General features: G+C 37.4%; 1 protein-coding gene across 3 annotated transcripts in view; it reads right to left on the bottom strand.

Annotated features, from left to right (window-relative positions):
• Positions 1 to 27,608, bottom strand: part of rxfp2a (relaxin family peptide receptor 2a) — a 99,226-nt gene that overhangs the window by 9,591 nt on the left and 62,027 nt on the right. For 2 of the 3 annotated variants that reach the window (XM_046861430.1, XM_046861427.1), the window contains 10 exons: positions 26,151 to 26,222; positions 21,675 to 21,746; positions 16,974 to 17,048; positions 11,461 to 11,532; positions 9,888 to 9,959; positions 8,306 to 8,377; positions 8,125 to 8,196; positions 7,955 to 8,026; positions 7,644 to 7,873; positions 5,855 to 6,265 (listed from right to left, as the gene is read on the bottom strand). In XM_046861430.1, the coding sequence (XP_046717386.1) occupies positions 5,855 to 6,265; positions 7,644 to 7,873; positions 7,955 to 8,026; positions 8,125 to 8,196; positions 8,306 to 8,377; positions 9,888 to 9,959; positions 11,461 to 11,532; positions 16,974 to 17,048; positions 21,675 to 21,746; positions 26,151 to 26,222 (1,220 nt within the window). The remainder of the gene's footprint in view (positions 1 to 5,854; positions 6,266 to 7,643; positions 7,874 to 7,954; positions 8,027 to 8,124; positions 8,197 to 8,305; positions 8,378 to 9,887; positions 9,960 to 11,460; positions 11,533 to 16,973; positions 17,049 to 21,674; positions 21,747 to 26,150; positions 26,223 to 27,608) is intronic. The other variant, XM_046861428.1, reaches the window with a different exon arrangement.

The following is a 27,608-nucleotide window of genomic DNA, read 5'->3' on the forward strand; positions in this document are numbered from 1 at the left end:
CTACAGAAAAATATATATATAAAAAAAAAAAACAATTAAATTTTTCAGAGGAATTGTTAGGGGTGCCAATAATTGTGGGACACATGATTTCAAGTTTTTTTTTTTTCTAAATGTATGATTTTTTTACCACCAAAGTTATGTACTTAAATGAAAGGTTGGATTTTTCTCTTTTTTTGCATTTGACTCAGTGATACCGACTCGTTGGTAACCCAAATATAGCGATCAGTGGGCATGGCGTCAGTTGCACTCCAAATATTGAGGACATAATGCTGAAAAAACCTGTCCAAAATGCATGTAATTTCAGGCACAGAAAGAACATATGACTTAAATGACAGGGGGAAGCATGACATCTGTCACTGTCCCAGGATAGATTTTTGGCTGTTTCGATTTGGAAAGATGAATTCTGTATAAAACCTTAAACTGGATGAGACTGAGGCAGGCACAGGAAGTGGTAGACCGTATCCTATCTACGGCCTTCTCTCACCCTGCGTCGCCAAACTGCAGCCCCAACTCCTCCTTCCATGCGGTCCTGGTTTTATCTGTATTACAGCTTTTGAGAGATAAAATAAAACTGTATATCCGGGAAATCAAACTACGGTGGTGTGGAGTAAACATGACTAAACTCTCCCAAGGTTGCTTGGGGGGTACAGAGGGAAAATTGGGAAGGCATTTAGATACAAAGCTGCAGACTTGGAGATATCGAAAAAAAATGAGCTGTAGGCAGCCCATACTCCAAGGATAGGCTGGTGAAACTTCTAAAGATGCTATCTTTGTACAAATTATAAAGTTGCTTGATGCCTTTTTCGTGCCATAGTGAGAAAACTGAATCCAAAAGTGACGGGGGAAACAAATGATTTCTATTCAAGGGACTCAGTGCTGATAAAGCCCTAAAGTTAAAGTGACGCCTAAACTGAAACCAAATCTTAAGTGTGTTCAGTACAACTGGATTGTCAGTATATTGAGATGGTCTGACCGGAAAAGGTGAGCAAAGCAGAGCAGACATAGAGGACGATCTACAAGACAGTAGCTCTAGATTGCACCAAGTGGATTCTGTTGAATTGGACCAGAAATTCAGTTTTTGGATATGTGCAGCCCAGTAGTATATTTGAAAATTGGGCAAAGCAAGCCCACCACTGAGCCTACATCTCTGCAATAAAGTCTTATGGATTCTGGGCGGTTTTCCACTTCAAAGAAAAGAATTAATGATTCTATCTAAAGAATCGAAAAAATACTTGGGTAAAAATAGTGGAAGAAAATAAAGAAACTTGGGCAGAACATTCATTTTAACTGCATTGATTTTTCCTGCTAAAGACAGAGGCAGACTGCTCCACCTCTGAAAATCCGACTTCATGTCTGCCACAAGCGGAGCGAGATTGGCATGAAAAAGTCTGGGTAAGGAACGGGTCACCATGATACCAAGGTATTTAAAGCCTGAACAGTTGAATTTGAATGGCAGATTCAGACGCTTAAGTTGAAGAGCAGTATTGTTCACCGGATAACACTCACTCTTATGGAAATTCAGTTTGTATCCCGAGAAAGAGCCAAACTCGCCCAAGATAGATAAAATGACAGGAACAGAGGCTGCAGGATCCGTCACATATAACAACAAATCATGAGCATATAAGGACACCTTATATTCTGCACCCTTGCGAGTTATACCCTTAAAGGCTAATAAGGATTTAATGGATAATGGCTCAATGGCAAGGGCGAATAGCAGTGGTGACAGTGGGCACCCCTGCCGGGTTCCACGCCCGAGACTGAAATAATCAGAGCTAATATTATTTGTACGGACACTGCCTTGCAGAGATTTATAAAGGAGGCAGATCCAGGAGACAAATGTATCACCAAACCCAAATTTCTTCAATATTGCAAACAGGTATTCCCACTCGACTCTATCAAACGCTTTCTCAGCATCCAACGAGACTACCACCTCAGGCAAAGGAGATGACTGCTTAGAGTAAATTATGTTGAAAAGTGTACGAGTGTTAAAAAATGAGAGTCGCCCTTTTATGAATCCAGTCTGCGCCACAGATATGATACGTGGTAGTACATTTTCTAACCGGGATGCGATCACTTTCCCCAGCACTTTCACGTCGGCATTCAGCAGTGACAGCGGTCTGTATGATCCGCACAGGTTGGGATCCTTGCCCTTCTTCAAGAGAAGGGCTATTTAGGCCTAATTAAAAGTAGGTGGTAGCATGCCCCGAACCAGAGATTCATTGAACACACCAAGGAGCATCGGCGCCAATTTTTCGATAAACTTCTTTAAGAACTCAACTGGAAAACCATCTGGGCCTGGGGCTTTATTAGATTGCATCGCCTTTATTGAAGCTCTGACTTCGTCAAGAGATAGTGGAGAGTCCAAGTCCCTTACAGAGACCGTATCAACAACAGGAAAATCGACACCTTGAAGGAAATCACCCAGTCTCTTAATCAGTAAGGCATTCAGATTTATAAAGAGCAGAGTAATATGACTTAAATACTGCATCGACCCCTATGGGATCGGTAACGGTGACATTTGAGTCATTATTAATCTGCGGTATTAGGCGTGATGAAGCCTGCCATCTCAGCTGATGAGCTAACAATCTGCTTGGTTTGTCACAGTATTCATAATACGATCCACAAATTCGTAGTAACATACATTCAGTTTCCCTAGTGGAGAGGAGACTGAATTCTGCCTGCAGCTCAACACGTTGTTTGTATAGCTTTGGAGAAGGGTTGGACGCGTAGCTCTGATCGAGTTGGCTGATTAGTTTAGCTCTGTGAAAGCAGAGTACGAAATGATTTGCCCCCTGAGATAGGCTTTCAGAGTCTCCCATAATAATGAGCATGGAGTAGAGTCAAGACAATTAAACAACAAGAATTCATCAATAGCTTCAGAAATAGACGCACAGAAATCCTTGGCTGCTAGGAGATGCGAATTAAACGGCCAGGGAGACTGTGTAGGTCTATGGGTTGAGAATCGGATATCTAACGCTAGAGGAGCATGATCAGAGATCACAATGCCCAAATAATCTGTAGATAAAACGGAGCGATTAAGACGGCTATCAATAAAAAAATAATCAATTCTGGAATATGAATGATGCACCGGGGAGAAAAATTAGATTTTTTTAATCCCGAGATTGCGACATCTCCATGGGTCTACCAAGCCGTTTTGTGACACGAAATCGGAGAACGATTTAGACATTGCAGTTTGGGATACAGCACGAGAACAAGAACGATCCAAAACAGGGTTCAAAACACAATTCAAATCACCACCAAAAATTATCAAATGGGTCATTATAAGGTAAATGACATAACTGCCATTCCTATCTGCAATTGTATGGGTAGGTGAAAACTGTATGCTTCTATTTACTAGGATGGCCACCCCTCCTGCCTTAGAATTGAAATTGGAGTGGAAAGTTTGACCCACCCAAGGACGGCGAAGCCTATGATGATCTCTGACTCTGAGGTGTGTTTCCTGTAAAAATACTATGTCGGCGCATAAGCGTTTCAGGTGGGTAAAAACCCTAGACTGTTTAATAGGATTACCCATACCCCTAATATTCCAGCTAAGGAACCGGACAGGTGCACCACTGCCAGCTAAACGTGAGTCTGTATTATCGTCAGCCATTCATCCAAAAACAACTACACAAAAAAAAAGAAAACAGGACTTGTGAAGCCAGGGGGATCCCCACCCCCCACCCCAGTGCGCGCGCATCAGACACTCAAACACAAACACATACCCAACACACAAGCAGAGTCCCCATTCTAACAATAACCCCAGGGGACAGCAACATGAACTATCAAAAAAAAACCTATTGCCGCCCACACAAATAATTAAGATTAAACACAACATAAATTATGCGCAACTATATCTAGTTCACTGATGCCCATTCCCGGTCTATATAAACATATAAACAAAGTTTCTAGAGAAAAATAAGTTCCCAACATAAATCGACCAAGCGTTCATGAAACAAACATTAAGTTTTCAGGATCACTTACACTTTGATTTCTGTAAAAATAACACTTAAAAAAAAGCAAACAAACAAAAAATAAATAAATAAATAAAAAGTTAAAGACCAGCATCACTACGCGGAGTTTGTGAATAGTGCAGTGACATGAAAAACAAGGAGCAAACATCACGACCAAAAGCGACAAAAAATATGTTCACACTTTAGACAGTTTGTATAGTTTTTATATACCCGCTGGCCTGGTCAGGTGAAAGAAAATCTTTCCCAACACCATTGTGTGTGATACGTAGCCGCGCTGGATAAAATAACCCGTACCACACACCTTCAATGCCACGGAGCTGCTGCCAAACCTCGTTAAAGGCAGCCCGTGCTTTTGCGGTTTTTACCATATGGTCTGGAAAAATAGAAATGTTCAGACCCTTAAACTGAATTCGCTGCAGTTCTCTGGCACGCCGTAAGACATCCAGACATTCGCTGTGATAGTGAAATCTGGCCACAATGGCTTGTGGTCGTTCACCAGGTTTTGGTACGGGCTGTAAAGTGCGATGTGTCCTGTCAAGAACCGGCTCTTTCTGCAGACTCAGTGCCTCCTTCAGCAGCACGGCAACATTCGCGGTAGTGGAGCTATTGGGTCCCTCAGGAACACCGATTATCCGGACATTATTGCGCTGCGATCTAGCTTCCAGATCTTCACATTTGGTCTCCAGCTTATTGTACTCAGCAGTAAGACGGTGTATGCTACGGGTCTTAGAAGTTTTACCAGACATCACAATTACCTCTAGATTCAAATACACAAACAAGGAGGGTAAACCAAGGGATTGAGAGCAAAAATAAAAGCGGAAAGCTCGAAATAATAACAATTATAACATTAATCCACCGGAGCCCCCCAAACACCACGTCCTACTCCATGATAAGCTCGATAGCACCCCGTACCAGTGTAGTCTTATTTGATTTTAATAATTTATGAGTTTTAATATACAATTTTATGATTTTATATATATATATATATATATATATATATATATATATATATATATATATATATATATATATATATATATATATATATATATACAGTACAGACCAAAGTTTGGACACACCTCATTCAAAGAGTTTTCTTTATTTTCATGACTATGAAAATTGTAGAGTCACACTGAAGGCATCAAAACTATGAATTAACACGTGAAATTATATACATAACAAAAAAGTGTGAAACAACTGAAAATATGTCATATTGTAGGTTCTTCAAAGTAGCCACCTTTGCTTTGATTACTGCTTTGCACACTCTTGGCATTCCCTTGATGCCTACTTTGAAGAACCTACAATATGACATATTTTCAGTTCACTTTTGTTATGTATATAATTCCACATGTGTTAATTTATAGTTTTGATGCCTTCAGTGTGAATCTACAATTGTTATAGTCATGAAAATAAAGAAAACTCTTTGAATGAGCAGGTGTGTCCAAACTTTTGGTCTGTACTGTATATATATATATATATATATATATATATATATATATATATATATATATATATATAATTGGTATTTATTAAACCATTTCCGTAATTATTATTATTATTGCATATAGTTATAGTTATATGCATGGATGTTAGTGAGTGTGTATATACATATATATATATATATATATATATATATATATATATATATATATATATATACACACACACACACACACACACACACACACACACACACACACACACACTCACTAAAACCCATGTATATAACTATAACTATATGCATATATGCATATGTCTTTTTTAATATCCAAATTTGAATTTGAACAAGTCAAATCAATGAGGCTACTATATTCAGCAACTGTCTAAAACACATTCTATTTCTTACAAATAAAAACAAAAAAACAAACAAAAAGAATCACCAAGAAATATTCCAGTAGAGTAACCCTTAGCAGTGGGCTTCTCCAGCCTATCAGAATGCAGGGGGAAGCAAACTCCATTGCGTCCATAGTAGTTGCCAAAAAGGTCGTCACTAAGCAGAGGGATACCAGCAATAAGCAATCCGAGCAGCCAGATGGAGACCAGCACTACACCAGTCTGCAGCTTCCCAGGTCGTAGATGACTGAAGGGGAACACGATGACTAGAAACTTTTCAAGGGTCAAGTAAGTGAGGAGGAGTACGGATACCTCAGAAGACAGCATGGCCAGGAAGCCAATGGTGCGGCATTCTTGGCTTTCCATCCATAGCAGTGCATTCCGATTGTACTCACCACGGAATTTCACATCAAATACACCCAAAAAAAACAGGTAGACACCCATCAGACAGTCTGCACCTGTAAAAAATAGGAGAAATGGTAGCGAGATATATGAAGATGTAATTAATAAAGGTAAAGTTATTAAATATTTTAGTGTGAGCTAATTTTAAAACAAAAATAAAGCTAATATAGTCCTATTTACTCATTTCAACATACAATTTTAATTATATTCTTAAAATAAACATTCAAACAAAATGATCTGCCAAAAGTATAAGATACTTTATATTTATTCAAGAGAAATGTTAGTAACTTTCTTATATTCATAATTCTAAAACTGAATTAGTTTTACATTTTAATTTTGTGGGGGGTTGTTTTATATATTTTTTGGGGATCACATATGTATTTAATATAGATATAAAGTCTCTTTTTTATACTTGTCACATGTACCTTACAGAACAGTAAACGTTTTTAGCATATCCCAGTGATGTTAGGAAGCTGGGGTCACCCCTGGAGAACTTGCCTTGCTCAAGGGGCCAAGAAGTGGCAGCTTGGCGATACTGGGGCTTAAACCCCCGACCTTGAGATCAGTTACCCAGAGATTTGACCCATACCAGGTGTGGCATGGTTTCACAGTTCCACACAGCTCTTGGGTTTTTAGGTTCTTTGTTCATGTGGATTTCTTCAAGATTCTCTAGTTTTCTAAACCCCCCAAAATTTGACAGTAGGTTGAATTATGATAATTAACTCCTTGATTTTTATGGCAAAAGTTTCAGATCCACTAAAACTGATTGGGATAAGGCAGTTACAGAACATGACTTAAATGTCTACAGTTCTAGTTTATTTTATGTTGAGCAACAAAAGGTCACTGTGATTGTACTTTTTTAAACTGGGTGGCATTTTTACACTAAATTTATGGGCTTCAGTCGATCAGAATTTCTAACACTATTGCTTTTTATATGAGGTGACTGTCTGCACACATTATCAGCCACTGTTGATAATAGCTCTGGTAATTATCTCTATGCTGCAAAAAGTCAGAACAAAAAAATGCCTGAACCAGTGTAGCCCAGATCACAAAGGACAGGTTTTCCTTTTACTTAGATCACACATATGTCCAAACACCCCCAGATGCAGGTAAAAACACAGCCAGCTACATTTATATGATCATCTTTAGTTGATCATACCTTACTGGTGTCTTACTTGTCGCTGGTGCTAATATTTCCATCCATTTTTGTTTTACTATTATTATTAATAAAGTCTACTGTCTCTTCTGCTGTGCCATTTATACATAAATTGCTTGTCCTTTCAAATATAATAATAGTAACTGAGTGTGAGGCAGTTGATTTTGTGGTATCACCAAAAAAATTGTTTGGCAGTCAGGGTTTGTTTTTGTTTTTTAGTAACAGATAATTCAGGATGACTGATAGATGGTTTATATCTTTGTGCAATGTAAACCCACAGCATAGGACTTTGATGCACACTGCATGTAGGTTGTTCTCTGCAGGAATGCATGACCGCATTCCGATAACAAAGAGATTTCCAAAGCAGGTGATGAAGGCCATGACCCAGACAGACACTCTTAGGATCACATTGGCCAATAGATCTTCAAATGATGAGATCCCATCTGTGTTCGGTTTGCACTTCCGCACATGTGGTACATAGGAACAGTATTGAAAATCCTTAAAGTATCTGTACAGGAGAAGATTGAATCTAATTAACTAGTCTTTTTTTATATACTGGTATTATATAATTAGAAACTAAAGCACGTACATATAAGACAGTTTGCCCATTGGGAGAAACATCTTCGTTTGTATAGCAGGAATCTCAATGTCTTCCAACCCTCTGCAAAACATGAGTTAATTTCACTAGTAATGCTGACAGTATATATAACCACTTTGCATAATATGGTTTTAAACCATACTTATATTTGGTTTACTCACAGAGACTCAAGCTGAACCAGATGATCAAAATGACCAGCATGAATATGAAGTAAAGGATTGTGGGATATATTTCTGAAAAAAAAAAAAAAAAAAAACAATGACAGAAATGATCAATCAAATATAGTGATTTAATGACATAAGGATTTAGCAAGAGCCGCAGTAGACAAAGACACTAACTCACAGTTTCAATAATGATTTTAAATTCTCAAATATGCTGTTGGGGAGTTCTGCAATCCTGTTGCAGGACAAATCCCTATAAAGACAAGAGTGAAGTTATTAAGGAAATTATGTAACTAGAAACATATGCACGTGGAAAAAGAAAGAGCTAGACTGGGTAACTATATGTCTAGAATCAATGTTTCGTTACACTCCAGATGATGTAGCTCCCCTTAAAACCAAAATGATCAGGAAGAAAAAATTTGCATTGTGCTATAATGATCATGCGCAAACCTTAAAACGGACCACTCGGAAATTAGAATGTAAATGGCGTCGAAACAATTAGCATGGAACGAGAGCCTCCTGGCCTGACCTTGGAGCTGTCCAACTATAGGCCAATATTAAACCTCCTCTTTATCTCCAAGATTTTAGTAAAGGTTGTAGCACAGCAATTGTCATAGCATCATAGCACAGAGATGATCAGGGTTTTGTCTCCTTATTCGTTTTGCTCGACCTTAGTGCAGCTTTTGACACCAGTGATCATAGTCTCCTCCTTGCTAGACTAGAGAATGTTGTTGGAATAAAGGGAGCAGCGCTTAGGTCTTATTTAACTGATCGCTATCAGATTGTTGATGTTAATGGTGAGTTCTCCACACTCTCTGAGGTAAAGTTTGGTGTTCCACAAGTCTCTGTCTTAGGCCCACTGCTTTTTTTAAATATATGTTGCCTTGAAATTATACATAAACATGGTATTTGCTTTCATTGCTATGCAAGAGACCAGCTTAAAAATAATGAAGAGTGTGTAAGGGACATTAGACAAGCTTAGATTAGCTCCCAATTAAATCTTGCACTGATTATAAAATACTACTACTGACGTATAAAGCATTTACACGTCATTTACACTGTGTCTGGGACTCAGACACAGTCTTAATGTTCAATTCAAGGCTGATAACATTTATTTACTAAAGCCTTTTATCGGTAGGTTTTTCTTAGGAGCAGATCTGGAGGGATCATGGATATAGAGTAAGTGATCTGGGATATTTGTATGCTGTCGTCCCCTCACTCTCACACGTTCACTTAGGTTTGTTAATGTTGGAGTGGTGGGCTGTCTCTTATCCCAGAGATCACTCATATCTGTGTTACCTTCTGGCTCTCCTTTTTAGTTATGCTGCCATAGCGAGTCTGGCCAGAGTCCCAAACTGCAGTGTCCATAACTTTTATACAACAATAAGGATACTTAATAATCCATATCCTTCTCTCCCTGTCACCTCTCTTCTCTCTCTCTGAACAGGAGCTTTGAGGATTTGGATTTGGACTGTAGTTAATGTCAATAGTCTGCTACACTGAATCTGGTTCCTCTGAAAGTTTCTTTATTATGCCATCTCTGGGAGTTTTTTCTTGCCACAGTCGCCACCGGCTTGCTAATCAAGGTCAAACTTACATTTATAAAGAACAATCTTATTCATTCTTTATTACCGCATTATCTGTGTAAAGCCGCTTTGAGATGATTTTGGAAAAGGTGAAAATGTACCTTTTTTTAAAAAGCTTATATAAAAGAAAGGTGCATTGCTTTAACTTCAGTGCAAAGCACCTTTTCATGTACTCACAGCTCTGCCAATGCTTGAAGTGACTGAAAAGTGTTTTCAGGAAGAGTCTTGATTTTATTGTCACGCAATGATCTGAAACAGAAAAAGTCAGTTCTAAAATAAGCCATGACCAACGAACACTCAGAAGTCAATTTCTGTGCTGATTTTTATTTTATATTTCAAAATAGCAAATATGAGTTATAGTGAGCACCTTGTATTTTCTCTCTAGGGCACAACGACCTGAAGCAAACACACAACACACACATGGTGCGTGTGTTGTGTTGTTACTGAAAGAATAGTTTCTCGCATACAGTACTACACAATGCCCTTTTAAAAAACCTGATCTCCTCTAGCAGAATTAGAATTGTAGCTCCTTACCTAATGCACAGACAATGAACATTTAACACATTTCTATACTGAATCTGCCTGCCTACCAATCTGCCTGCTCTGGATTCTGTTCCTGTTCCTGATCCCTCTGTTCTGCTCTGCCTCTGGTTTTGAACTCTGGACTGTTTTTTTGGTTTGTGCTTCTGTTTCGCCCTTCATGGTTCTGTTTGCCGGCTCTCTAAAATCTTGGACTGTTTTTGGTTTTGTCTCTCCCTGCATCACCCTGTTTGCCTGTGTTTTGACCTGTGCCTTATTAAAGCCTGTTTTCTCCATACCCCTGTGTGCATCCTGCATTTGGGTCCTCACTCACCTAGTCACTTGCAAAATTTTTGTTTTTCTTTATATCCCAATTTCACAAAGGAAACACTAAAAGTTAGGGTAGTATATTTGCCCAAATTGTTACTGAAATACCAGGGTTACTACATTACATACTCAACGATGTTTTAAACCGAGTCGACTTTGTTTGGTTGCAAGGCTGCAAGATTATGCAACAGGTTGAATTGATGCCTACAGCTAATGGGTCTATGAGTCAATCTGAGAACATATTAATGTCTGTGTATGTTCTTCCTTTGTGAGTTTACTGGGTTCTCCATTTTTCTCCAACCTCCCAAAATCATGTTAGTACATGGAGTAGCTTTGTCCCATTAGTGAATAAGCAGGTGTCTAAAGTTTAAAAAACAAGCTAAATATTTGCAATTGCTTGTTAATATTTTTGCCCATATTCTCTAAAAAAAAGTAGAAGATAATCTTATTGTATTATTATAAACAATGTATTATACACTCATCTTTTGCTTAAATGGGAAAACCTGTACAATTGTTTATATATGCAGTTATACAATTCTCCAATAAGGAGGCAGCAGCACAATGCATAAAATAATGCAAATAAATGTCAAGAGCTTTAGTTAATGTTTACATCAATCATTAGAATCTGGAAAAATATGACCCAGTCATGGTTTACCCAGTGGCTCACAATGTTTCTTAATTATTTGCACTGTTGGACTATAGGACTGTTGCATGTGAAAATGTCAGAAGATCATCAGTTTCTGAAATAATCAGCCTTTTTGTTACTTTTTTTTTTATATATGCCACAATCAGTTTCACAGAGATCACACATGTTCTTCATTCTAAAATTTGACATAAACATCAACTCTAATGAATTTTGACACTTGCCAAATATAACAATAGACCTTGGCATTAAAGGACTTACAGCACTGTAAGCTCACTACATGCCAAGAAAGTGGAGGAGTTTAGCACGTTAATGTGGTTCTCAGCAAAATCCCTGAGTTGAGAGAAAAAGAAAAAAAAGAGATAAAACATACACATCATGTAAACAGAATTTAACAGTTTAAAAAAAGACTTGCATATGTTACTAATTAATGAGTGACTAGTAATGGAAATTCAACAATATAATATACCACATTTTATTGTCTCGTTGTTTTAAAAAACCTTTTTTAATATAAATTCTATGGTCTTGACCTAAATCTTAGTACCAGATGTACTGCCACTAAATCTGTAAATGTAAACTCTTCTATCATTAGCAATCAGCTCAGCATTTCTCCACAAAACAGTGAATAGTCATTTAGCAGACATCGAGAGGGAGAGAGATAATGTTTGTGTGTGAGTGTGTGTGTGTGTGTGTGTGTGTGTGTGTGTGTGTGTGTGTGTGTGTGTGTGTGTGTGTGAGAGAGAGAGAGAGAGAGAGAGAGAGAGAGAGAGAGAGAGAGAGAGAGAGAGCAAGAGAGAAAGAGAGAGAGAAAGAGGCAGAGAGAGAAGTGGAAATGAACAGCCCACACAATATAAAAACTGATGACCATTCTCTAGCTTTCTCTCTACTGGCTGCCATCAACACTGGGATCTATCTACAGTATATAATCTCAAAAATCAAACAGGCCTCCCTTGATAATAATGATGATGATCAAAAGACTTTAGCTGAAGAAACACTTTTATTAAAAGATTGCTAAGCTATCTCCCTCCTATTATTCATTTTTGCCAGCTGAGTAGTTTGACTAATGTGAAACAGCTCATTTCCACCCTTGTCAGCAGCAATGCTTTTCAAATATGTAACTCAGTCATAGGTTTTTATACTCATAAGAAAAGCACAGCATGTTCTATTTTCTTTACTCTATTCTGAAAAAACATAATAATTAAAATAATAATTATTATGAACCCAGCCATCAGGGAGGCACAAGCCAGTGCATTCTTAGTGCCGGTCCCAAGCCCGGATAAATGGGGAGGGTTGCGTTAGGAAGGGCATCCAGCATAAAACGTGCCAAATCAAATATGCGGGCAATAAAATAATAATAATTATAAATTTCTAACCAATTGCAAAGTAATGAAGAGTGTGTTAGGGAAGTAAAGAAAAGAGTGCAGGCAGGGTGGAGTGGGTGGAGAAGAGTGATAGGAGTGATTTGTGATAGAAGGGTATCTGCAAGAGTGAAAGGGAAAGTTTATAAGACTGTGGTGAGACCTGCGATGTTGTATAGATTAGAGACAGTGGCATTGAGTAAAAGGCAGGAGGCGGAGCTGGAGGTAGCAGAGCTGAAGATGTTAAGGTTTTCGTTGGGAGTGATGAAGATGGACAGGATTAGAAATGAGTTTATTAGAGGGACAGCGCATGTAGGACGTTTTGGTGACAAGGTGAGGGAGGTGAGATTAAGATGGTTTGGGCATGTGCAGGGGAGGGACATGAGTTATATTGGTATGAGAATGCTGAGGATGGAGCCACCAGGGAGGAGGAAAAGAGGAAGATTAAGGAGGAGGTTCATGGATGTGGTGAGGGAAGACATGCAGGTAGTTGGTGTGAAAGAGGCAGATGTAGAGGAAAGGGGGTATGGAGAAGGATGATCCGCTGTGGCAACCCCTAATGGGAGCAGCCGTAAGATGAAGAAGAAGATAAATTTATAACCAATGTATTTTTTTAATAATTTGATAATTATTTTAAACATGTATGTTCACCATTTACTGTATATATACAGTATATCTTATTTCACATCCCTGCAGTCTGTACATCAGTTTGTTACATGAACAAAATACACAACAATTAAAACATCACAAACATGGCTAACATCATTATCACTTATTACTCAAAACATTACTTCTCGTCTAATAGGAATAATCATTGTATGATGTTTAATTATTAATTCTCTTTTGTCTGATATACACACTGTAAATACATGTAAATAAAAGCAGAATGCAATAATTTGCAAATCTCAAAAAACCCACATTTAATTCATAATAGAAAATAGAAAACATATAGACTGTTTAAACTGAGGAAATTTACAATTCTTATGAAAAAAGAAGTAATCTTGAATGTGATGGATGCAACATGTTAAAATATTCTGAAGGACTCCTAAGATACTCTTTTATACCCAATCATGTTACTGACCTGTTGTTAAATAACCTAATTAATTACAAAATATTTTGCAAAAACACTTACTTTTCAAGCTTTTTGTTGCCCCTGCACCAACTTTTCTGAATTGTATTGTGACCATTAAATTCAAAATAACCTCATTACCTTCTTCATTAATCTTTAGTTTTTCCTCAGGTTAAACATTTGATACACAGCATCCCAACTTTTTAGGAATTGAGGTTGTATCACATACCATGTCCACTCAAATCCACTTGAATCTAAACTTGAATCTAATCAGATTAATGATGTAGCAGCAATGCAATGCAAATAATCATACAGATACAGGTCAAGCTTCAGATGCCTCACCAAACATCAGAATCACTTGCTATTTTCCAGTTTTGGCAAGTCTATGCTGATTATAGACTTAAATTATTGTCATTTTCTAACAGGGGTTAAGCCCAATGTGGTATGTTGCTGTTGTAGCCCATCTACCCTGATATTTAGTGTTGTACATTCTGAGATGCTTTAAAGGATGATTTTATGTTTCTCACACCATTCTGTGTAATCTCTGGAGATTTTGGAGAAACTCTGGAGATGTGTGTGAAAATCCCAGGAGATTAGCAGTTTCTGAAATACTTATACCAGCCCATCTTGCACCAATATCCAGTCCACAATCAAAGTCACAGATCCATTATCTAGATATTTGCCCTTGAAATCTACCTGCATGATTTTGGCATACTGCTGCCACATGATTGGCTGTAAGTATGCATTCCTAGAAACAAAAATTACAACCCCAACAGAAAAAAATGAATGTCATGACAATTTTCTACCTCTTTAAATGGATTTCTGTCCATTTCTGTCCAGTCTGACTCTGTCAAAATGTTGTTTTCTTAACTGTTACAGGCTTCCAAAGAGCACCAAAATCCAATGGAAAGTCTTTCCACAACAGTATGGGTTATTATAACAGCATAGGGAAGACCAACTGTATAATAATGTCCATGTATTTTAAATAGGATTTTCAACAAGCTGATATAGGTATTACTGGTCAGGTGTCCAAATACGTTTTTACCAGATGTTGTTGTTTTACCAAAATGTATTTTTGAATAATTTCTTTGTTATTTTTATGGCCTAATATTCACATTCCCCTGTGCTGTGATCAGCAACACAAGAGGAGGAGGACTGTTACCATTTGTTGAACAAGTCCAGTCACTCAGTGCATGAGGTAAATGGATATATGGTTTAAGATAGGAAAACTACAAAATTGGAAGCAGATAGTATACCCCCTGACAGACATGAACACACAATAATGCTCAGATTTATTCACAGTCCATTAGTCTAGCGGTACTTTTCTTCCCTCTGAAAGCAGCTCTTTTATTTTGACTCTTCTCCTGGAAGTCTGGGTAAGGTCACTCTGACCAAATACTACACAGAACAAAAATTCTTACAAGAGCTCTTTGAACTGTTAAAGCCATAGCTGTCTCTCTGTCTCTAGCTCACCCCTAAAGATTTTAGGAACAAAAGGAGAACCAGACATAATGGCCACATGAGCACTTTCAGTCTTGGACATACCAGACAAAGCTCCACTTCTGCTCACATGTGCGTCTGATAAAAATGGCAGCTCAGACTATAAGAAGTCCATGAAAATCAGTATACCCTCCATAAAATTAAAAACCAAAGACTACATGATCTGCATTTGTCATGTCCTTGGGATGCGGATGCTGACATTTAAATGACATTTAAACATCCTGTGGGACTCGGAGAACCCAAATGCTTCCTCTGGGAATGAGACAGAAAATATTAATTGCATCTGTTGTAAGGCAGATGGTGTAACATTTTTGTTTTTATTTAGTTTTCTTCAGTGGTTAAGGCACACGTTATTCACTAAAAAAGACAGTAATAAACTGACTATTTTCTATCTCAATCATTTTAATGTAATTGTAATTCTCTGTGTATACATTGACTGCATGTAGTGTAAGACAAATACATGTATAATAAGGCCAGTAGAACAACATAATTCACCTGACATTGTAGGCCTGAGAAAGTTACTATAGCTCACACTGCCAAGCTTTTTTAACATAATTATACTGCACACAAAGTTGCAGAAGGCTCTCTGCAATATAATTATACTTTCTACAAGTGTAGAGAGGCACTTCTCTCTCCTCTCTAAAAATACAAATCACAATCTTAACATTCAGTGAACATATAACAGTGCTGCAGATGGACTCAAGACAAATGTGAGGATGTGCAAAATGAAAGAGGGCAATTGGGGTGCTAGTTAATGTCAAGTGGTTTTTTGTTTCCCTTATTAAGCATCTCATATAAAGTGGGTACTCTGAAAGCTAAAAAATTCAGTTTATATTTTTTATAGTCTCATCATGATACTTTGGTTTCATGGTATAACACACTATATATAACTATACTTTGGTTGATAGTAAAATATCTTACAATGTATTTCTTTGACTATTAAATACTTTCTTTCAGCTTCTCCCATTATTGGTCGCCACAGCGAATCATCCATATTCGTGATCCGCATGTTTGGCACATGTTTATCCAGGCCTGGGACCGGCACTAAGAGTACACTGGCTTGTGCAACACTACTGTAGGTGAAAAATCCAGCCTCCAGTTGGAAGGGGAATGGAGAGTAAAATGCTATCTCATACTTTAACTATGGCATGGTTATTGGTACCTGATTGACTGACTGAGTATTAAAGAAACTGCTGATCTCCTGAGAAGTTTACACACAACAATTGCTAGTGTATACAAAGAATGATGCAATAAAAAAAACAAATATCCTGTGAGCAGGTTGTCTGAAGGCTGAAACATCAGAGGCAAATTAGAGATGCGAATCAGAGGAGAATGACTATACCTGTTTGATTAGTAAGGTAGGCAATAGTAACAAAAAAAATCTTTTAGTTTGGGTAAATCTATACCCATCTTAGTTACAGATTCCTGTTCTTGGTTGACAGGAAAGGATCCTGATGTGGGGTCTTCTGCTGTTGCAACCCATCCACTTTAAGATTGAATGTTTTGTGTCGTGCTATGATGCTTTTCTGCTGGACATGCTTATAAAGAGTTATATAAGTATGTTAGTGACCCAAAGTCACAGAAATCACACTTTTTTTTATCATTTTGATGCTTAATGTGAACATTAATTGAAAGCCCTTGACTTTAGTCTGCATGTTTGTTTTTGCATTGTACTGCTGCCACATGATTAGCAAGGATGATTGGGTAAATGAATGTAATTGTGAATGCATACAGGTCTGAAGGTATGCGCATATTTGCTAATAAAGGACAACATACTACAAACTAAGAAGGGTGAGGGTGGGTAACAGTAAGAGGCACTTGTTCAGGATTAAAAAAGTAGTACTCACAGCCAGCTGAGCAGAGGCATGTATTTACAGAGGCTTAGTTCAGACAGCTCTACCAGGGAAGTGTTTACCATGGACCTGAGGAAAAACAAACCATGTTAAATTTATATTTATATATATGGTATTTAGCAGACACACTTATCCAGGGTGACAAAAGTGCTTTGAAGTCTCTATTAATATATACATTCTGATTATTAGGCTTATTAGGACATAGACCAAGAATACCACCAGTCTAAAAATTGTGGGGAAGGAAAATAGTTAGAAAAGAAAGTTTTTTTTATATATGCTAATTTAAAGTACTAAATTAATCTACACCATTATTTGTAGAGGGAACTTTTGCAAATTTTCATATCCAATTTCCCAACCATCGCACCAAGAGTTTTAAATAAAGAAAGTACTTCTAAATAAAGGGATAATTTTTTAGAATGCAGTAATTATTAAATATATAAAAAAAAGAACAGAAAAGAAAAAACAAACACTAAGCAACTGCCCAGTAATGTTGTCATGTTACGTACAGAATGCACTACAGTGGAGATGGATGCAAGTGCAGAGTAAGAACAGCAAACAAATCCAAAACAGCAGGTAAGCTTGAACATTAAACAGGCTAAGATTGGGAATTTGTCAATTAATATTTATGAAAAGTATATTCTCTGATAGATGCCAGGTCTAACAACCAACCTCTGCTGAACATTATTGCAAGTATCTGTGCAGTCTCTCCCATTATTAATTTTGTTGTTGAACTGTTACATTTTTACATACTGCCAATAAAAAAAAATGTCAGCATGCCTGTAAAACACCCCAGGAGTTTAGTGTTGAAAAATAAAAACCAAGTGTTTACTAGCAGCCACAACATTAGAAGCAAAACTAATCAGTATTAAGAGTGCTTTAAATACTGTAAATAGCAGAGGATACTTGTCTGTGCCATGAGATTGCAGCTGGTTCGTTCACTGAAGATGAATACAAATAAAATAAGTGCAGGTAGAGATGACAGTACATATTGTAGATTTTAAAAGAAACACAAGATAAAATATAAATGCACATTTGTGAAAGATGTGAAAAGTAGTTACCGTAATTTCCGGCATATAACGCGCACCCAAATATAAACCCCACCCACTGAATTTGACAAAGATTTTTATTTTGAACATAAATAACCTGCACCTGTCTCTAAGCCTACTGTCAGGGACCCCCCTGCCACGCCTCCCTCGGCCGCTGTCAGGAATTACCCTGCCACGCCTCCCTCGGCCGATGTCAGGGATTCACCCTGCCACGCCCCCCTCGGTAGCTGTCACGCTGCCTCGTTATCCCGTCTCTGCCGTGATCACCGACAACTGTGGCTCGTTATGGATCAGACTATATAAACTCGCGTTCTCGAATCATTGGCTGTCGGTTCTAGAACGTCAAGCTGATCATACCGTGACCGCCAGCCATAGCTGGTTCGGGCTCCAGACTCTGTTTTCGCGTCGGATTACTCTTTGCCGTGGAGTTACTTTCGTTTCAGGTTTTGCTTTCCGTTGGACATTTACTTTCGTGTTGGATTACTCGTCCCGAGCGGATATTCTTTGTTTGCTTTTCTTCGCGGCTTGTGAGTGTTTCCTTTGTTGAACTGACTGAATAAACTATGATTGAGTTATTACCGCTTCTGCGTCCTGTCCATCAGCCTGACACCTACATTGAAACTAATGAACTTCACACAGGCTTTAACAAAACACAGTGTCTGTTACACGGCTTGTATCTAAACAGTAGCCTACCAAGAAAGTCATTGTTCTCTGTCTTCCTCCTTTCTTTCACAACATAAAAGAGTTATACTTTTGGCATCGTCGTGCGTTCAAAAATCACCATCGGTAAAGCTTTTCTCCCGATGCCGTGCAGCTCAGAACACAGGTGAAGTGCGTTTTTTTTAAACATCAGAGGAACCTCATCCATATTTATGATGTGGTGCGGCCCGATTCAGTGGGAGCGCGATTTAATATAAAGAGTGTAATTGGTTTACCTGAACCCATTCGGCAGTTTCATTGGTCTAATCTTATGGGGCTCAGTTTTTTGCCTTGAAGCTTGTAAACCGGGAAAATCCCATGAAAAATCCATAAATTAGCCGCTTCATTGTATAAGCCCCGGGGTTCAAAGCATGGGAAAAAAGTAGCAGCATATAGTCCGGAAAATACGGTAATTGTTATTTCTTTAGGTTTTCTCATATTAGTAATTAACTGGATGGAAATTATGAAGACTTCAGCAGGGGGCAGATCTTTCTCTTATAAAACAGTTATGGAACAGCCTTTCAAATAGTGTTTGGGACTCAAGTGTTCAAGTCGAGGCTGAAAATATTTATTTATTTAGTGTTTTTTTTTTAAGTTTTTCTTAAGTAAAGGAGCAGATCTGGAGGGATCATAAATAGAGTGTTCGGTGAACTGGGATATTTTTATGCGGCCATCCCCTCACTCTTACACGTTTACTCAGGTTTCTTGACAGTGGTGTGGTGTGCAGTCTCTTATCCCAGAGATCCCTAATGTCTGTTAAACCTTCTGGATCTCCTTTTCAGTAATGCTGCCATAGCGAGTCTTGCTGGAGTCCCCAACTCACAGTGTCCTTCACTTTTATACAACAAATAGGATACTTAATAATCCATCTCTTTTTCTCCCTCTCACCCCTCTTCTCTCTCTCTCTCTCTCTCTCTCTCTCTTTCTCTCTCTTTTTCTCTTGGTCAAGTTAAACATGCTCCTGAGGTTCCAGTGACCAATGTTCCTGCCCCTCTCCACTCCTCTGATCTGCCCGCTTTGTCTCAGCCTTCCTCTGGATGGTGTTTTCTTCGAGTGGAGGCCACTCTGTGCAGCTGGTGATGGTTTTATATCAATGGTCTGGGGAGCCATAAAATTATGGAGTAAGAACAGGAGCTTTAAATATTTGTACTGTAGTTAATGCCTGCTACACTGACACAGGACTACAGTTTGCATCTGATTAACATCACTGCACATCTCAAAATTGTTTAGCTGTAATAAATGGACATTCAGTACCAGTACCACTCAGATGATTTATATATATATATATATATATATATATATATATATATATATATATATATATATATATATATATATATATATATATGCCTTATGCGCAAATTCTCCTGTCCTGCAACTTCAGATCGCTGGGTGATATTCTTGCGGTATTCTATAATAATAATTTTTATCCACTCATAAATGAAAGGAACGACTGATTTTCCAAAACGCAGTTAAGTAAAAAGTAAAATATTTGACTTAGAAATGTAGTAAAGTTAAATTAAAAGTTCCCGCAAACAGAAATACTTAAGTGAAGTACAGAAACACAAAAAAACTACTTAGAGTAATGTAGAATAACATATTACATTCACTTCATTTATGTCCACCACTGATTTAGATACATTGAAAAGATGGAAAACTGCACAAGGGAACTTGTTAGTAAATGAGTACAGTATAAGACCTGCCAATCTTTATGTATTTAACACAAGAGCTCTGCATTTTATAATCAGATTATACAGTCATTGTATAACATGCCAAAAGAGAGCATTTTTCATTTTTAGTCTACACAAGAATATGAATTTTTGACAACCCTGCCCCCTTCCCTCATCTCACTGCAGAAATGTTTCAGCCAGCACTATCATCTCTTTTAATTTTCCCACTTTTAAAGATGCATTAATCCAGTGCTTCCACTTTCTGTCCTAGGAGAATGGTTACCATTCATTGATTAAAAAAAGAAAACTATGTGCTTTACTTAACATCAGCTGTACTGTAAAAAAAAAAAAATAAATACTATAAAAACAACATAAATCAACAGACCTGAAAAAAAGTGTCACATCTAACACTGTACAAATAATTGTATCGACACAAACACATTCAAACAGATCGAGCAGTGACAATGCTGGATGTGGGGATGCATTTCACAGATAATACAAGGAACATTAGACAAACAGCATAAACACACACACACACACACACACACACACACACACACACACACACACACACACACACACAGGATTGGGCATTATGGCTCTTGGGTTAGCAGGTCATAAGACTTATTTTCAGGCGGTTCTATTTTGCTTTTTGTATTAGTCTATTAAGAATAGTCATGAAAGCCCTTTGCAAGAAGTTGACTTGGCCTGTTTTTTTTTTTCTTTTTTTAATGTATATGCTGCAATAGCATGAGTACTGCTTGTTCTTTTTTGGGGTGTGTGTCTGAGAGAGGGGCTAAGAGTATGCAAGTTCACAAAAATCCTGGGAGGTAGGCCTCATGGGGAAAAGTTTAAATAAGACTGTATTAACAGAATGTGACTATATAAAAAAATATCTGTAGTAGGGTCTGATGGAGCTGTACAGTTATCTAGCACCATACATTTTTCAATCACTATGTCAATCAGGTTTAACAAAATATACACTGGAAATAGAAAAGGTTTAATTTATGTTTGGTTTTCATTAGTTTGCAGTTGTTCAATAAACAACAATAATACATCAATGTACAGCGACGCTCACTTCAGCCACTCAAGTAAAAGCACATGTGATGAAAATCTGATAGGAATTATTAAATTGTTTCTTAAAACATATAAACCACTTTCTTAAGTAAATAATCATGAGAGAGAGATAAAAAAAAAAATATTCACACAGCTAACACAAATTAATCCATGATCTATAAGCTTTAGATGAAAATATTATTCAGAAGGTTTCAAATACTCACAAAAATATTAATGACTTGAGACCAGTGAAAATGTCATGAGAGATGCTCCTCAGGGGATTTTGATCCAGGACTCTGAGAAGAAAGGTTTAAGACATAAGTGTGCGATATTCGCTCATTTTCTGTCAATACAGCATTTATAAAGTTTTAAAAGAACCCTCAATGTTTCTATGTGGAAATCAAGAGAAAGGAATCCTTTTAATATTCTATGTAAGACTGTAAATTGTGAAAATATTTGATGTATATCAATTACTAACTCAAAGCTCCCTTTGCTTTAATTGGACAGCAACCATGAAGACCTTGGTTAGCGTGTTCTTGTGTTTTTGATTCCAGCTTCAGTTGAATTTAGCAAGTGTGTCAAGAACCAGACTTGAAGACCCCTGCTCTATCATGATGGTACAGTTCGTCTATGTTGTTTGCTATGGCACAAGAGCTTTATTTAGTTTGACATATTCCTCTTGTGGCTGAGGTTTGGCATTGATGTTTCTTTGCTGAAATTGCATTATCAAATAATTTTATAAATATTTCCTACTTAAGCTCTCAAAGCACCTTGTCATTTAATTGCAATTATCTTTTCAAAGATGAAAGGCATAGTCTAAGAGCGGCACAAACCGAGTCAAGTAAAATATTCAGGAAATATAGAGTCCTCACAAGCTCCATTTATGTTTCTTTTGGAAACACAATCTGTTTTGTAGTAACGAAGACAAAATGGCTAACCAAGGACAAGTTTTCTTTTTTTTTACAAATTCCTTTCCTATATGCTCTAATCAAAGTATTTTTTATATATATATTACTGGGACCTATAACAACCATTTCCATATAAGTGATAATATTTCAATAGACCTTTCTTTTCATGGTACTGTAACATCAAAGATTACCCTTAGAAATGGAAAACAGTTTTCTTCTGATCACACAAAAAACAATACCTTAACACTGTTAATCACAAACATTGTCAGTTTGTACAACACCTAGCTAAACACTGATTTTATATTTGGATATATTTGAATATATATTTGCAGGTCCCATACAGACATATCTCAGAAATATCTTTTAGAAATTTTCTATGTTCTTCTGACAATAAAATATGCGACTATGAGATTTAACATACACTTATTCACGACGTCCCTTCTTTACTTAGATATACAATAAATAACGCTGGGTGGCGTTTTGTGGGTTTTTCCCTCATAATGGCGACACGAACATAAATGACTGTCTTTATTGATCGTACAGATAAAAACAAAACATCATTCAAATCTGTAAAATGTCTATAATTATATATATAAAAGCTTCTTGACTTGACTTGAAGAGGTGCACTTTCTCCGGTATCACATCATTAACTGGCCATGTGAAAACATAGCAAAGGCTCTTAATGATGTCCACACATCTCTGCACATCTCTTATAGCCTTTATATTTAATCACTGTACATATGCTTACATATATATCACATGCTGTACATATGATACATATTTATCTGCACTATTTGCACGATTGCTACTTTTTGCACTTCAGGTAGATGCCAAACTGCATTTCGTTGCTGTGTACCTGTACAATGCAATGACAATAAAGACCGATCGATCGATCAATCTATCGATCAATCTATCGATCAATCTATCATCAGAAATGTTTCAGCCAGCACTATCATCTCTTTTAATTTTCCCACTTTTAAAGATGCATTAATCCAGTGCTTCCACTTTCTGTCCTAGGAGAATGGTTACCATTCATTGATTAAAAAAAGAAAACTATGTGCTTTACTTAACATCAGCTGTACTGTAAAAAAAAAAAAAAAATACTATAAAAACAACAAAAATCAACAGACCTGAAAAAAAGTGTCACATCTAACACTGTACAAATAATTGTATCGACACAAACACATTCAAACAGATCGAGCAGTGACAATGCTGGATGTGGGGATGCATTTCACAGATAATACAAGGAACATTAGACAAACAGCATAAACACACACACACACACACACACACACACACACACACACACACACACACACAGGATTGGGCATTATGGCTCTTGGGTTAGCAGGTCATAAGACTTATTTTCAGGCGGTTCTATTTTGCTTTTTGTATTAGTCTATTAAGAATAGTCATGAAAGCCCTTTGCAAGAAGTTGACTTGGCCTGTTTTTTTTTTTTCTTTTTTTAATGTATATGCTGCAATAGCAATGAGTACTGCTTGTTCTTTTTTGGGGTGTGTGTCTGAGAGAGGGGCTAAGAGTATGCAAGTTCACAAAAATCCTGGGAGGTAGGCCTCATGGGGAAAAGTTTAAATAAGACTGTATTAACAGAATGTGACTATATAAAAAAATATCTGTAGTAGGGTCTGATGGAGCTGTACAGTTATCTAGCACCATACATTTTTCAATCACTATGTCAATCAGGTTTAACAAAATATACACTGGAAATAGAAAAGGTTTAATTTATGTTTGGTTTTCATTAGTTTGCAGTTGTTCAATAAACAACAATAATACATCAATGTACAGCGAAGCTCACTTCAGCCACTCAAGTAAAAGCACATGTGATGAAAATCTGATAGGAATTATTAAATTGTTTCTTAAAACATATAAACCACTTTCTTAAGTAAATAATCATGAGAGAGAGATAAAGATAGCAAAGGCTCTTAATGATGTCCACACATCTCTGCACATCTCTTATAGCCTTTATATTTAATCACTGTACATATGCTTACATATATATCACATGCTGTACATATGATACATATTTATCTGCACTATTTGCACGATTGCTACTTTTTGCACTTCAGGTAGATGCCAAACTGCATTTCGTTGCTGTGTACCTGTACAATGCAATGACAATAAAGACCGATCGATCGATCAATCTATCGATCAATCTATCGATCAATCTATCTATCTATCTATCTATCTATCTATCTATCTATCTATCTATCTATCTATCTATCTATCTATCTATCTATCTATCTAATATTAATATGATGTGAGGTCCAGTTAACAGCTAAAACAGGTAGAAGTAATAACTACTTTTTATTTAAGTACATGTCAGAGCCAAGACTTCTTTACTTTGACTTAAGTAAAAAGGTATAATCAGTACTTCAACTTTTACCCGAGTATTTTAAAACATGAGTATCTGTATTTCTAAGAAAGAGAAGATTAAAGACATCAGTCAAAGTCAAAACAGGAGCTGGAAAACATTTAGAGAGACATGTTCATTTGCTGACAAGAAAATGGCACCTGAAGAAAGGTTTAGCTGACACTGTACCTGCAACCTCATCACAAAAAGTCATCACTTGTTAAGTATGCAAATAACATCTATATTAAGAAACAACAACAAAAAATAAAGATTATAAAAACCGTTTGCTGCACAGTGTTTATATCAGCAAAATATGCAATTTGTTCTGGCGTGCTACTGTTAGAGCAGCTGCTATTAAAAAAGTAATTGACACCATCTTATTTCAGAATTCTGCAGTGTTGTGGGGTATAATTCAAATTCAGAACTAGCATTGGATGGTTTATTTTGTGGAAGCTTTAGTGCAGATCAGTGCAGCATACAGTGCATTCGGAAAAGTACTCAGACCCCCTCACATTTTTTACAGTTTTGTTATGTTGCAGCCTGATACTGCAATCGTAACCTGAATCGTAAAACCTGAAATATCACATGTACATAAGTATTCAGCCCCTTTTACAATACTCAAAAATTAGCTCAGGTGTCTGCCAATTCTCCTGATAATTTCTAAGATGTTTCAACACATTGATTGAAGCAAACCTGTGGAAAAGATTATTTTATGGGCATGATTTGGAAAGGCACACACCTCTCCATAGAACGCCTCAACCGATGAGGATGCATATCGATGCACCGATTTGGGAAAGGCTACAAAAATATTGTTGCTGCACTAAAGATTTCCAAGACCATAGTGGCCTTCATAATTCTCAAAAGAAGTGTGACAAACCAGGTCCATTCCAAGAGCTGCTTGCCTGAATCTGAGCTCTGGAGAGGCTGTGTGTAGATGAGACAAAGTTCCACAAGGACAACCATCACTGCAGCCCTCTAGAGATCTGGGCTTAATGGCAGAGTGGCTAGATGCCTCTCCTCATTGCAAAACCCATGGAAGCCTGCTTGGAGGATACAGAAAGCTGAAGGACTCCCAGACTGTGTGTAACAAAATTCTCTGGTCTGATGAAACCAAGATTTAAATGTTTGGCCTCAATTCTAAATGTTAAGTCTGGAGGAAATCAAGCACTGCTAATCCTTCTGTTTCACTTCATCATTATGGTGTACTGATTGTATAATAATGAGAAAAAAAGGATAATTTCAACAAAATCAATATCAGGCATCAGCATAATTAACCTGAAAAAAGTGAAGAGGATCTGAATATTCAAGAATGCACTGTATATTAGTATATACGATTGAAAATGAAATTGAATATGTCTAATATCTGTTTTGAAGGGTATATGTCATAAAATGTCATGTCTGTAAAGTGTATTATACTCACAACCACTGTAATTTATGGAGATCGCTGAATACGTCAGGTCCCAAGGATGTGATAAAGTTTTGACTTAGGAACCTATATAGAGAAAACAGGCCACACAATGTACAATCAAGAAAACACAACATAAGGTGGGTTTTATTGGTATTTCAGTTCCCTTTCAGGAACCCAACAATGCTTTGGGTAACGCTTCCGTGTGTCCAGGCTCTGAACCATGTGTGTAATCGTTCCAACGGAAAAGCACAATGTCACCAGCGGGCTGACGTCACGACCAGGAAGCTATAAAAGCACATGCCATGGAGACGCCGCCAGCTTCTGTTTGTTCAAGAAGGGCTATGTGTGTGTCTGTTTTTGCAACAGGTAATTATTGGTAAGTCATAAAAATATAAAAAAAATGTTAATAAAAATTAATTAATTTTTTTTTATAAAAAAAAGAAATATACAGTGAGGAAAATAAGTATTTGAACACCCTGCTATTTTGCAAGTTCTCCCACTGTGAGAGACATAATCTAAAAAAAAAAATCCAGAAATCACAATGTATGATTTTTTTTACCTATTTATTTGTATGATACAGCTGCAAATAAGTATTTGAACACCTGAGAAAGTCAATGTTAAAATTGTTTGCAATTACAGAGGTCAAATGTTTCCTGTAGTTTTTCACCAGGTTTGCACACACTGCAGGAGGGATTTTGGCCCACTCCTCCACACAGATCTTCTCTAGATCAGTCAGGTTTCTGGCCTGTCGCTGAGAAACACGGAGTTTGAGCTCCCTCCAAAGATTCTCTATTGGGTTTAGGTCTGGAGACTGGCTAGGCCACGCCAGAACCTTGATATGGTTCTTACAGAGCCACTCCTTGGTTATCCTGGCTGTGTGCTTCGGGTCATTGTCGTGTTGGAAGACCCAGCCTCGACCCATCTTCAATGCTCTAACTGAGGGAAGAAGGTTGTTCCCCAAAATCTCACAATACATGGCCCTGGTCATCCTCTCCTTAATACAGTGCAGTCGCCCTGTCCCATGTGCAGAAAACACCCCAAAGATGATGCTACCACCCCATGCTTCACAGTAGGGATGGTGTTCTTGGATGGTACTCATCATTCTTCTTCCTCCAAACACGTTTAGTGGAATTATGACCCAAAAGTTCTATTTTGGTCTCATCTGACCACATGACTTTTTCCCATGACTCCTCTGGATCATCCAATGGTCATTGGCAAATTTAAGACGTGCCTGGACATGTGCTGGTTTAAGTAGGGGAACCTTCTGTGCCATGCATGATTTCAAACCATGACGTCTTAGTGTATTACCAACAGTAACCTTGGAAACGGTGGTCCCAGCTCTTTTCAGGTCATTGACCAGCTCCTCCCGTGTAGTTCTGGGCTGATTTCTCACCTTCCTTAGGATCATTGAGACCCCACGAGGTGAGATCTTGCATGGAGCCTCAGTCCGAGGGAGATTGACAGTCATGT

The sequence above is a fragment of the Silurus meridionalis genome, chromosome 11 (genome assembly GCF_014805685.1).
Source record: "Silurus meridionalis isolate SWU-2019-XX chromosome 11, ASM1480568v1, whole genome shotgun sequence".
Taxonomy (NCBI): Eukaryota; Metazoa; Chordata; class Actinopteri; order Siluriformes; family Siluridae; genus Silurus; species Silurus meridionalis.